Source organism: Oncorhynchus kisutch, linkage group LG10 (assembly GCF_002021735.2).
Source record: "Oncorhynchus kisutch isolate 150728-3 linkage group LG10, Okis_V2, whole genome shotgun sequence".
NCBI lineage: Eukaryota > Metazoa > Chordata > Actinopteri > Salmoniformes > Salmonidae > Oncorhynchus > Oncorhynchus kisutch.
The window spans coordinates 51,532,314-51,546,573 of NC_034183.2; the positions used below are offsets into that span (position 1 = coordinate 51,532,314).

The 14,260-nt window shown below is 40.6% G+C and overlaps 1 protein-coding gene across 1 annotated transcript; it reads right to left on the bottom strand.

Moving 5' to 3' along the window:
* Positions 1–3,689: 3,689 nt before the first annotated feature.
* Positions 3,690–13,607, bottom strand: LOC109898358 (uncharacterized). The gene is made up of 4 exons (XM_020493312.2): positions 13,043–13,607; positions 8,694–8,996; positions 5,952–6,278; positions 3,690–5,810 (listed from the first exon to the last, which is right to left on the bottom strand). Exons 1-4 carry the CDS (start codon positions 13,389–13,391, stop codon positions 5,320–5,322), a joined length of 1,470 nt encoding a protein of 489 aa, XP_020348901.1. The 5' UTR covers positions 13,392–13,607; the 3' UTR covers positions 3,690–5,319.
* Positions 13,608–14,260: the final 653 nt, after the last annotated feature.

The window sequence follows — 14,260 nt, forward strand, 5'->3', positions numbered from 1 at the left end:
TGGTGGTGGCAGCATCATGGTTTGGGCCCGCTTTTCTTCAGCAGGGACAGGGAAGATGGTTAAAATTGATGGGAAGATGGATGGAGCCAAATACAGGACCATTCTGGAAGAAAACCTGATGGAGTCTGCAAAAGACCTGAGACTGGGACAGAGATTTGTCTTCCAACAAGACAATGATCCAAAACAAAGCAAAATCTACAATGGAATGGTTCAAAAAGAAACATATCCAGGTGTTAGAATGGCCAAGTCAAAGTCCAGACCTGAATCCAATCGAGAATCTGTGGAAAGAACTGAAAACTGCTGTTCACAAATGCTCTCCATCCAACCTCACTGAGCTCGAGCTGTTTTGCAAGGAGGAATGGGAAAAAATTTCAGTCTCTCGATGTGCAAAACTGATAGAGACATACCCCAAGCGACTTACAGCTGTAATCGCAGCAAAAGGTGGCGCTACAAAGTATTAACTTAAGGGGGCTGAATAATTTTGCACGCCCAATTTTTCAGTTTTTGATTTGTTAAAAAAGTTTGAAATATCCAATAAATGTCGTTCCACTTCATGATTGTGTCCCACTTGTTGTTGATTCTTCACAAAAAAATTGTTTTATATCTTTATGTTTGAAGCCTGAAATGTGGCAAAAGGTCGCAAAGTTCAAGGGGGCCGAATACTTTCGCCAGGCACTGTATCTACTCCATTTAATTCCCTCTTTCAAAATGTTACATCACAATTCAGTTAATCCCTTCTAATAATTTTGCACCTCCTTCACATTTGGTTCAAATGAGGATGAGGCTTTACTCAGTTTATATTACTTCTAAAAGGGAACCATTCAACCACTTTTCAGGAAATAGCCTAAATAAAATGTCTAGAAGCAGACAAGATTTCTTTACAATAATGCAATGCTCGATTGAATGCACTTTTAATGACGACAAATCTGTGTGCATGCTCTTCGTATGTTATAACTATATCCCTCTTACGTGCATAAGGATAATAGTTGCCTCTGTGACATGTGTGATATTAGATGGCTCACTGCAGAAATGTAGGACATCTTTGCCAGGGGACCCACACAAATGTTATTTAGTTACATCAATGTTTGCAACCTTACAAACAGGTAACCGCCAAAATAAAGAAAGCGTCTTTAATAGGGTGTTTGGCCACCACGACCCAGAACAGCTTCAATGCATAGATTCTACAAGTGTCTGGAATTCTATCAGAGGGATGAGACACCAATCTCCCATGAGAAATAATTGTCAAATTGGGTTGATCTGGTGACTGAGACAGCCATGGCATATGGTCTACATTTTCATGCTCTTCAAAACATTCAGTGACCACTCATGCCCTGTGGATGGGGAATTGTCATCCTATGGGGGAACAACCATGGTAACCAAAATAATGGCCTGCCCAGCATTTTTATACATGACCCTAAGCATGATGGGTTGTGAATGACCTGCTTTCAATATACTTTGTATCCCTCATATACTCAAGTGTTTCCATTATTGTGGCAGTTACCTGTATGCCCATGTGACAAAGGAAGAGAACATGGCTTAATAGTGAACTGTTTTGGTAGGAATCCTTAAGGTTGTGCTAGTTAACGCCAATGAAACACTATTCTACTGTCATGCAGACAAATTCATATTTGTGATATTACAATACTGAGGTAATGGTGTTTCAAATAACCAATTTGCTGTGTTTACTCTTTTCTGATATTCAAAATGAGGTATGGAGGTCCTGTAGTTACAGCAAAAAATAAAAGTGCTATAAATTAGAAGAACACGTGTCAGAGTAGGCATTTGAAGAAAAGTGGTTGGGTGATTCATTAGCAAAAGCAAAAACAACAATGAGGCATTTGAACACAGTCGTCACAACTCTTTCAAGAGGTGTGTTAAGTCTTGATTACACTTAGCGTGGATTAGGAGACATCAATGCGAGAGCAAAGTGCTAGATAGGAGAAAGACGGGGTCAAGGTATGGCTAACATCAAAGTAAAACAAAGCCAATGTCAAGTTTACAGTTCCAATGAATGGAGTTCAGACAAAACAAAAGCTTAAATACTGATGCGTCACACCAACCCACTTGAAATTTGCAATTCGGCACTGTTCAAGGTTAGCTTACTGCGGAGCACAAACGTGTTTTGAGTGGTAATGTACACTGCTTTTAGTGGGAATGAAGTGCACTGTGAGTTCTAGATAGGCCAATCATTAATTGCAAGTGTGCAGCACTGGCTGCAGATACAATCAGCAACATACATTTTCGACCACTTAAAGCCTTTAAGGGTTTCTACAATGTTTCAGTCTTAGGCTGTGTTTACATAGGCAGGCCAATTATATTTTCCAATAATCAGTTCAGCTCTTTTGCCAATAATACTCGTTTGCATTAGAGACCAGTCTTAAACACTTTAAAATCATCAATTTGCACATTGGTTACAACCCTGAAGTCAAGGAGGGAAATTCTCTCCATACATTGTATCTTATGAAAATGTGAATACGTTGCATGCAATTTCTTTAAATTGGTTACAGTTGAAGATGCGAGAGGTTGTGTACCAAATCATTAAATTGTGCCCATGTAAACTTTGATGCTGGTTTGACCTGAATGAAAGACCCATATCTTTTGTAATCTATCGTCTTCTCAGATTCCGATAGAATTAGAGCACATGGTCCTGATGTTTTCTGATACATAATAATTGATCTACACTTATGTCAAGGACTTACATGAGTTAAAGCACAAGGGAGTGTAAACTAAGATGTAATCTGTGGCTACAATTAAGGCAAAATATGAAAAGGTAGCGCAGGAGCACAAATTCAGAACAGCGCTAGTACGACTAATTTAACAGAAAGTCAGTGGGCAGGTGAGTACGACTACAATGGACTGGGACATTGCCGTGGGTTTCCCGCTCTGGTGTAGAAGCCGGCCTGATGCCTTAAAAAAGAGCCACAGAAATAACCTTCCCTGAGGAAGACAAAACAAATCCAGTGGATTACGGAAGAGATGAGTATTACTTTTCATCGATTGTAGTTAAGTGCATGTACATCTTCAACGATAGGTTACTGGCTTCGCCATGAATATGTAACATTACCATGGTCTCAATGGTACAGAGTATTGCTTGCTATTACATTCATGCTTTGTGCTGAGTGATTAACCATCATTTCAGTTATTTTTCAGTTTCTAAACAACTAATTGACCGATTGTAAAATTATTTGAATTCCATGTTGTTGTTTTTTACTGTCAGCTCAATGTGCACATTGCAACGTTTCTCTAAAGATAAATCATATCAAGCCTAAACTGTGCGATATAGTAGGGAGTTGCAGTTTACAACAGGCTAAAATACATTGTTTGGCACAGAAATCGTGGTAATTAACTTCTATGACCATAATCCATTGCGTGCCTACTTGTCCCGCCTGTGTTTTTCACTACGTTAGGTTAGTGTGGGGGCAGAGAGAGAATGTGCGATCAAGAGCGAGAGAGAGCAGTTGCTTCACGAGATATCTCTACCTGAAAATACATGATCCAAGTCATTGATAGTTGGTATTCAGCAGTCATAAAAGTCATTTACTTTGAAGAACTACTAAAATAGTAATTGTCAGAGATTTGAGATGACTTGGAATTATAGAAAGCCATCAAATAAAAACAAATGATATACACAACTTAAATATTTTATTAAACTAAAGTCATGTAAATAAATTGTTAAGTGATAAGCAGTATCATGTGACTAATTGTTTTATTCTGGTGTTACAGCATTCAACCCACAATGCATTTAATGTTTTTTTTTAAACCAAACCGAAACTAAACCGACCTCAAAAAGCACTTATCACTCAGCACTACAAGCTGCGGGCGCATCTACAAGAGACAAAGCACAATCAAAATGGGAAGACGCTACGATACTTAAGGAATCTGGCAGAGGGGCTTAAACAGTGTTTGCCTCCCAAGAGATCTGTAGAAAAGCAAAGAGCAATCCTGCAAACACCAGTATGTCTCAAATCTATACAACCCTGCCCCTCAACCCCCCCACCCATCCCTTATTAGAATGCCCCTCCCTTCAATATTTTATGTTCCAACAAAGTATTCTGTTAGGCATGGCGATATGAGCAGAAACAATATTCCTGATGTCCAAATCAGATGCTCTACATCCATTTGACTCATCCGGAGGTCAAACAAGACAAATAAAACAAACCAAAAAGTGTGTTTCATCAATGTGGTATTTCTCTACTTCCCATGACACTTGAAAACCCAGCCTGCACAATCAGCACGAGGGTGAGATTCCCATTCTTTCCCTCACTTTATCTTCGTAGACTTGTCAGGAATGGTCCTAGGGCAGACATGGATAGGATGTAGAAAAACCCAAGAGGGCCGTGTCATCGTCACACAGCTTGTGCTAGTCATCAACTAGAGGTCTGTAGACTTGTGATTCAGGAGTAAATTGCACGATGTTCTGAATTGTTCTGAATCTGTGGTTCTTTATATAAAAAAAAAACAAAGGGCTACCACTGTAACAATACCTTTATCAAACTTATATTATTTGACTGTTTAAAGGAGGTATTTATGTTGAGTGAAAAAATTAAAATACTGTCAAGTGAGGACTGTAATTAGTGAATTGCATGAAGAAGGTAAAGACATACCAGGTTCTTTCCACATTCAGAGGTAAGCAAAACAAAGGTATTACCTCTGCTATTGACTCCAGCAGTCGGTCTCTCTCCCCCTTTACCTTGGACACATACGCCCTTTGAAATCGAGTCACTGCTTGTAGCACTGGGAAGAAGAGACAACGCTTCTGCCACTGAACGATACAATTCTCACAAATCAGTGTAATGTTCATTGAAGTTGGAGTCCACAAAAGCCAAGATCATGGCCTCCGGTATAGCAAATAACCTTGATGTGAAATAATAAAGCACAAAGAGACCAGTTTGATATTCCAAAAACGTAGAAAAGTATATTGAGAAAAGTAAAAAGATCACTTAAAAATGTAACTTCGTTGTTTTGTTGTGAGCGCCACTGTCCCATGCTATAGAGAATGTACAATGGCGATACATACGAAACACAACTACCAGCGAGATCCAATCCCAAATCATTAAAGTATTTACCTTGTTGCCACATGTAAGAAATCAAAATGGTGGTAACAATTAAGAAACAGCAGTCAGCAAAACTGTACCTGGAAAAAATGCCCCCGATTCCTGACTTACGGTACTTAAAAGTTAACTCAAATGTATGAACTCAAATACCGGTGACCCTCCTGCTATTGATATGGCTATATGTGAGATATGGACTGAAGATAGAATTTGGAATCAAAGTCTCTTTTTTTTTGGCTTCAATCTTCCAATTCCCTTTTCCATCTGCTCAAGACTTTTTCCCAGTGTGTGTTCGTAGGTGCGCCTGTAGCCGGGATGCCTGGGAGAAGTGTTTCCCGCACCTGGAACAGCAGATTGCTGTCGTCGTCGCCAGTGCTGTGCTGATATGAGTCTGCTGGTGAGCTTTCAGGAGCGGCGCTCGGCTGAACTTCTTGCCGCATTCTTTACACTCGTAACCCTTCCTGCCTTTGAGAGGCACGGTCTTCACCTTTGAGTCCAGCGTCGTTGTCCCTTTGTCTTCCTTCTCTTCGTCCTCTTCGTCTTCCTCCTCCTCCTGTGAAACAGCAACCTTTTTCTTGAGAGGAGATGGGCAGCTCTGGTTAGGCGATTCTGTGTTTTGCCGGCGCACAGCTGCTCTGCCAGGTGACGCGTCGGGGAGCAGGGGGATGGTTTCCATGGTGTTCTCGTCTTCCTCTAGGAGCTGAGCGGGGAGTGTGAGGAGCCGGTGAAGCATCGACGGAGACCTGAGTGACTCCTCAACTGAAACACAGACGGAGGGATAGAAATAGACAAAAAAGTAATGAAGATTATAGGCAATAAAGGGTGACAGACTTAAGAGTAAGTGTGCACATAACTGGCCATGTCACGTAGGGACATCATTTCAGTAGTTCCCATGCGCACCTGTGGCTGTGGTGCTTATGAAAGCAGGAGGGTCTTGCGGAGTGTCCAAGGTCGAGGAGAGGACCTCCATGTCCTCCAGAGGCATCCACTGGGGGTCTTGCAGGGGGATGGTGGGGGTGGGCTCCAGGTTCTCACGGATCAGGGCGTTCAGACTGGGGAAGGAGCCCACAATCCCCAGCCCAGATCCCCCAGTCCTCTCCTCACCCCCCTTCCCTGAAGCCAGCTCTTTGATTTGCCACAGGTCGCTGCACCACTTCTGCCCAAACACCTTGTCCAGGATGGGGACCCAGTCCTGGGCTACGGTCAGTACAGCCTGCTTGTCACTGTCTACACACAGAGAGAGGGAGAGAGCGACAAAACTGAGAACAAGACAAACCTGAACTGGAAAACAAATACAATTCATACGGGCTGTGGTCCAGACAGCTATCTTGTCGCTGTCTGCACAGAGAGAGGGGGAGAAAGAGATGAAACAAACTTGAACAAGACAACTGAACTGGAATAAACATGCAAAATGCGTGCACGTTTGTGTTTGTACATCATTGCACCTGAAGAAGAAGTTAACAATTTCAGTGATTATTTCCATCACTATAGAAATCCTTTCTAATGTCGTACATTTTAATATTGATCAATTTTACAAAAATGCTTACATTAAGAGACCCAAGGCAATATACACATAGGAAGTGTTTGTTTGCTTATACTGAACCAGCTTAATAATATCTAAACAGTATTACCAGCACAAGTATAAGACTGGACTCTTAGAGTAGAGGGAAACCTATCTCTGCTGTACATGGCGTGACGCCATATATACTGTAACAAATTGCAGGGGCTTAACTGGAGCAACTATTTGGCACTGACACAGTTAATAGTTAACTGTAACAGGTGAGCTTCAGCTCCCATTTTGACAGCTACTAAATAGGTCAATTGACCAGTTCAACTGAGACTGGTGTTGTGTGCAAGGCATGGTTTATAACATGGTTAAGAAACACATTAACATTTTTATTTAGAAAATGGGGCCTCAGAGCTCTGGTTAGTCCATATTGACTCCTATTCAAAATGTTTTTTTGTGCATGTTTTACAGTCTGACTTCTTGGCCACAAGCTTATTTTCAGCACTAGAAATTAAGGGAACACTTGATTTGTTTCAACTGATACTTGTTAAGTGTTTACTAAGACATAACATGGTCATTGTGTGTACTTTCTGGCAAGTCAAATAATTCAACACAATTGGTAACCAGCTGGCACTTGTTTCAATGTAGAATGACTCCCAAAATAACCTTCATTATTAGGTCATTACGAATTGATCGATCAAGCAAAAAATAGCAGCTTGTAAAATAAAGCGTACCCGAGATTAACAATACCCTTGTATTCATCTTAATATGTTGTGTAAATCCATTCGAATTCAATCACTTTTTTGTTGTTGACAGCATCTCTTTTCATTGAAACAACATTCCACACGTGTTTGGCCATGGACGAACGTGCAAACGCATTCAGGAGAGAAAGGTCGTCAAAGTTGACCCATTTTTCATACCATGAGACATCCATGTCTTCATCACTGGAAAAGATAAATGGTTGAGCTTGATAGAATTTAAAAGCCTAGAAAAACAGGGTTGTCTATTTTATAAGTTCTTGAGAACAAATTAATTAACAAATTCTTCATATTAGCATGTTGTAGCTCAGACCCTAATTTACCTTATCTGAGGTTGTTAATGTTGTGCCCGCCATCAGTTGAGACACAACATGCTCTTAAACACAGGTTGGGTGTCATTTCAATCATAGAAAAATAAGTCATAGAATGAACATATCCCTTCAGATCACTGCAATTTAGCTGCTACACCATTGACATTTAAATGGAATGTTTTACTTCTAATTAGTACCATAAAGGTGGCCCACCGGTCCATCCGATGTCGAATGTCAACTTAAAAACGGCCATGTGTATTCTGTAATCTATATTTCAAATTGGTTTCCTATGGAGGATTGATAGCATAATTTAAAACAGATATTCCCATTCATGTCAACATTGTCAGATGTGTGGACCTCCAACCATCTTTGTGGTACCATTTTGAATGTAGAAATGTCAATTTTATTCCAGTTTTAGTACAGGTATCAGCTAAAACATGACAACCGATGGTGGGCACACTACAAAAACCTCAGATTATGTCAAATAGGGACTAAGATACAACACGAGAATATGAAACACTATTTTACGTGTTTTTAGATAATTGACATTTACGGTAATAAAAAAAATCAAATTTGATCAATTCTGGACATTTTCCAATTGATTGACAACCCTGTTTGTAAGTTTTTAAATGAAACTCAACCATTTATCTTTTCCAGTGATGAAGACATGGATGCCTCATGGTATTTCCTGAGCACATCTACAACAGGTAAATATGTATGGAAGGTTTCGTTCAAATCAAAAGGGGTACTGTCAAAAAGTGATTGAATTCAACTGGATTTACCCTGTGGCATTGCAACTTGCAACTTGAAACCATATGAACAGGAAGTTACTGGCCTCTCATGAGTAATTTAATGTATAGGCAGAGGAGGGGCCGAGCCCTGGCAGTAGTGGTACTTTCCATCCCTACATTTTCGATAACAAAACATAACCTCCAGTGCTGTGGGATTTGACTGGTATCATAGCAAGCATCCCTTTTTATGTGTGTGTCACATTTGAGGCTGTAAATAAAGCATGCAGTTGATTGTCATGTTGACTAGAACAGAATTTTAATGTTAAAACACAGACCATTTGTTGTCTCCGTTTGCTCCCTTGATCCCCGGACAATTTTGACTGTGACGTTTCTGGATTCCTGCCTAGTGTCCTCTGAGCCGCTGGGAAATGCTGTGTTTTCCGACCCACACCTCCTCGACACTCCACTCTTCCCGTTCTCCTGGTGAGCCACACGGCGTAACTGCTCCTCCAGAGCGCTGTGCTCCCGCTCTTTCTTGGTCATCTCCAGAAGCAGGTCGTCGAAACTGGCCTCCACGATTTTGGTCAGCTCGCACACAGCAAACTCCAGCACATGCTCCATGACCATCTTTAGCTGACCTGCAGAGAAGGAAACAGAGACTAAATAGTTATAATGAAAGACAGTAGGCTAATTCTGATAAGGAAATAGATCAGTAAATAAGAAGAGGAAAATATAAATAAAAAGTTAAGAGGAAATGATTAGTCATAGGTCAATGGCTGGTATGTTTGTAGATAGAGACATTTGAAAGTTGGCACCAATTAAGGTTAAAATAAAAACAAAAATGTAAAATCACGTTGCACACAATGCTCTCATTGTAGGATATTTGTTGAACACAGTAGGCAAAAACAACCCTGTATCCTTGCAGGGAAACTTCTCTCCAAAATGACTTTTTTACTATGTAAATGACTAGAGTTGCAATTACTTGTGTAGAGGATTTAATCAAATAACAGAAATGCATTCTGCAATGAAATTACAGGCCACACTATTTCCAAACTTGGTTTGGGAAAAATGGTGTCTCATCCATTTAAAATGTTAAGGTCTATTTTTGGCTCAGCCATTAGAATTGGAAAAATAACAGCCATTGAGTCCTTTTGAATCTAGTCCATCCCTGCTTTACACATTAGCCTTGACACCCCTTGCTTGTAAAGCATTGTTATTAGAAGCATTTCTCTACATATTACATAGCGGGGCCCTCCTTTTTGTGGGAGCCCAACACACTAATAAAAACATTAATTCCATATTAAGTTTTAGATCAACCACTTTTTAGTGACCAGCAATGGGTATTAACTTTCGCCTGTGCAATACAACGACTCAAAAGTTACAGATTTCAGCCATGTTAAATGGCTCGATTGATTTGTTGTAGCACTGCCAGACTGTGAAAGTGAAAATCACTTGATTGATTACAACCAAATGAGACCCAGAAAAGACGTGTCTAGGGGACCGATTTGAGGTTTCCTTATAAATGCCAATTTCTCAATTTTTGATTGGTTGCTGTTACAAATACACCAATCAAAATCAGTTTAAAATGTGAGGCAGGTTTTATTGGGTATTTCATCCATGGTGGCAATGACAATACATTTAGTTATATTCAATAAGAGTGAATTGCCATAATTAAATCAGACTTTTATAGAGCAGTAAAATATTTAAGGGAATCCTACATGATTCAATGAGAAGTCTTCATTGCTCAGATAGCGCAGTCACATCCCCCTTTGCAATAGGTATAATTTGGCAGCGGTATACATTCCCCTGAAGTAATCAAGCAAGTTGTCACAGATCCCATAATGGTTTTGAAGCTAAATCAAATGACCACACTTGATATTTTCAAACATATCCAATCACAGAGAAAATACACTTTTCATCGCATACACTGTAGTGCAAATATCTCCATGATGATATCTGACAAACGAGCTAGACTACTCTTTCCAAGAATTAACACCTGTGTAGTAGAAAGCCTAGGCCTAGCCGACATGCTGAATCATACAATGGCCTACACACACACACACGATGACGCACACCCCCTGTTCTTAACCACAAGTTGTAAATGTAAAACAAGTTGTGCAAAACATGGTGAGAAAACATTTTACATATCCATCACCACACAGAGAGGGCGTTCGGTCTTAGTTACAGATGAAAGCTGAGAGGAAACTGAAGTACTGAGTCATTGATCACGGTTTCATGCACACAATAATAAGATTGTGGATAGTCAGATTAATAGAATAGATTGTTTAAAGATGCACTACGCAGAAATCGCTCCACCATTTCCTGGGTGCTAAAATTCTAATACTTAAACTAATTTCAGTTTGTGACAAAACAAGCAAACATAGTGTTGAGAATAATTGTACCATCCCAACTGCTGTGAAATATCTTCCATGAAGCTGGTGTACAAAACCGAAAGTTAAAGACGAAAAACGAAACTTAAGAATGTGAATCATAGAAATAACGCACATCGAACAGATCTACCCGCCTCTTAGACCTGACAGATATATAAAACTCACATTTCTATGTGAATTTGGCCGGGACGCCCAATATTGCAGCTTTAAAATGTTTACATGCTTTGCAAGAATAACAAATTCACTAATAATCTTAATTACATGGACACCTGAAAATCAGGCTTCTGATGGGAATTTTTGATAAATGCAGAAAAATTGCCAATCAAAATAAACATTCTACCACAGTGACCATGTTATTTTGTTAGGTTGGACCATGTTAGGTTGGACATATAACATGTGTATGTGAAAACTCTTTCTAAGATGCATACTTACAGTTTTTTCCAAACTCAATTAACTTGTGCATAAAAGGAGGCTTGCACTACCAGTGCTGGCAAATGCGTAGACCAAATACACTGCTGGAACTCCAATTAAGTTGTTAACATGTCCTAAATATTTTAAAGATTGCTCAGAAAACCAGGTGTTTTGATCAGCGCATGCTTACTTCCATTATGACAGTACACTGATTAAGATAAGCAAGGTGTTTACATTATTAATGCCACACTCAGCCTTCTGCCATAATCAGTTTAATATACAATTATTAGTGTGCATGTAAACGTACTCATTGATGCGATTTGACTAAAGTAGGAGTGGGATGGGAACTGCTTTAAAGCTGTGGTGAGCAGCAGAGCACCAAGCTGCTGCAGACAATGACAGCATAGGCCTAGTTGGTTTCAGGCAACCTTAGATCATCTACAATGCCGCTTGACAAAGCAAACAGGGTGTTACACTCACGGATTTACATAATTAGAAAAGAGAATGGATTACATGTCCAAATCCTTGAGGAAGAAAACAAATCAAGTTGGAAATCAAGTGTGAAAACTGTGTGGAGATTTTGTGCAGCATGGTCTCTACAATTACCCATTTTTGTTAAAACCACAGGATATAAATAGTAATTGAGCTGAGTCAGGGAGGAAGAAGCCTACTAGCCTAATTGTTATTGTTGCATTGTGTAAGTATGACATCATGCACTGTATGAGGAGCTACCGGTGTGGGTGTCTGAAGGATGAATGTTGCTGCCAGGTATCATTTACCTACAACATCAAAATGGCCTCCCTGGCCGTCACAACTTAAATATCCTAATAAGTGGCGAGATACAGCTCCGGCCTCAGCTTTGTCCAAAATGTGCAAATTGAGTTGAAGGTCTGCCAATGGCCTCAGCATTTTGGGGCACGATGACACACAGCTTGCCCAGTGTCTCCTCCACCCGCCATTTAATATCTCACACCCCTCCTCTCCCTAAATGTATCCCCTCTGAGAACTGAGTGGGTGTGGTTTGTGCTTGTGACTGTCATTGGAGAATTATTGGGGGGGAAAGGCATCCTATCCTTTGCTGCCACTGCTAAGTAAAGGCTCAACAACAATAACGTCACTGCCTTGTCAACCACTGATAGTCCTCTCATCCCAACGCATCTTCAATTACAGAGAAGAATGTAGGAAGGGAAGTATGTTGCAGTAGTCAATAAGTAGGCCTATCATTTTCACTGATAGGAAAAATGAATGGGGATGGATGTGCAGCCTTTCAGTGAACCGTTTGCTTGACAACCAGTGACAAGGTCGGTGATGTTGTCACTAGTTCTCAACCTACAACTTGTACATTGTAACAATCTCAATGGCAACAATGTCACCGCAGATGACCAATTGGCCTCGACACATAATTACTGTTAAGTGTACACCTCGAGACAAGAAACCATTGTAAGCGTTCACAAGGACACATGCCTGAGTCAAATAAAACCCAAGTGAAACAAAGAAACCAAGGTAATAGAACCACATTGAAATCGACCGTTTTTCATATCCTCAAGATTTTACCACACATGTCATTGATTCCCAGTGTGCTGCAGGCTACTACTGCACGTCATATTTACATATCAACTCTGGTTATTATTATCAAGCTTTTTCCGCTCTATGCGGATACCTATACCAGGATGCTGTGCTTTGTCCTGTTGTTGACTTCGCCACTATATATAAACTGAGTGTGTGGCTACGTTGTGCCACAGACACGTAAACAAGCAGTCGGCGGTCAATCAGACTGTAGGGCTACAGAATGGAGTTATTGCCTTGTTTCAAATGTATAAACCTCTAGGTTCCTTGGTAGTAATCTTGCCTAACTAGTAACCTTGCCTAACTAGTAACCTTACCCACTACTCGTCCTTTTTGATCCAGTCTTTGAGTGTTTGCGTGCACGCCGCGCTCTGTGCCGTGGCTGGGGGTGTGTGTCTCGGGCTTTGTTCGATCCGTGGCCGCGTTGTCTTCCATGCCACCGTTGAACGCGGCTCCATTTTCTACCCCATTACATTCAAACTCCAGTGATTGAAGCTTTAACTTAAGTCGTTGGTTTTCTTGTTCTTTGACGGCCGTTTTCATTAACACAGAACTCAAGCTTGACCCAACAGTCTTGGTTATTTCCTGGACTGCGAGTTGCACTACTTGCTCTAGTGCAGATTCCAGCTGACCTTGAAAAAACGAAATGTATACGGCGCCGTTCATGATTTCGTCCGTTTTGGTGGAAGACCTCTTTCATTCTTCCCCCACACCCCCAAAATATAAACTTGAAGTCAGCGCACAACTGATTTACACAGAGAACTAGCTACCTCTATCAACGGATCATGTGTGTACACCCCTTGGATGCTACCGTAGTATCACTAGTGCAAACGCAATAAAGTTTCTCCTATCTCATTCATAACAATTGTGTTTCTAGTCCCACATTTATGTCGTGCACCTGAGAGCGCAGTGTGGAGACGAATCGACTCGTTTAAATCAGTCGTCTTGATAAGCCCTTTTCAGCTAGTTTTTATACTGAACAAAAATATAAAAGCAACATGTAAGTGTTAGGGCCATGTTTCATGAGCTGAAATAAAACATCCAGAAATGTTCCATATGTACAAAAAAAAAAATATTTCTCTCAAATGTTGTGCACAAAGTTGTTTACAACCCTGTTAGTAAGCATTTCTCCTTTGCCAACACAATGCCACAGATGTCAAGTTGAGGGAGTGTGCAATTGGCATGATGACTGCAGGAATGTCCACCAGAGCTGTTGCCATAGAATTGAATATTCATTTCTGTACCATAAGCTGCCTCCAATGTAATTTTAGAGAATTTGGCAGTAAGTTCAACCAGCCTCACAACCTCAGACATTGTGTAATCATGCCAGCCCAGGACCTTCACATCCGGCTTCTTCACCTGTGGGATCATCTGAGACCAGCCACCCGGACAGCTGATGAAACAGAAGTATTTCTGTCTGTAATAAAGCCCTTTTGCTAATGATTGGCTGGGCCTGGCTCCCCCAGTGAGTGGGCCTGGCTCCTAGGCCCACCCATGGCTGTGCCCCTGCTCAGTCATGTGAAATCCAGGGCCAT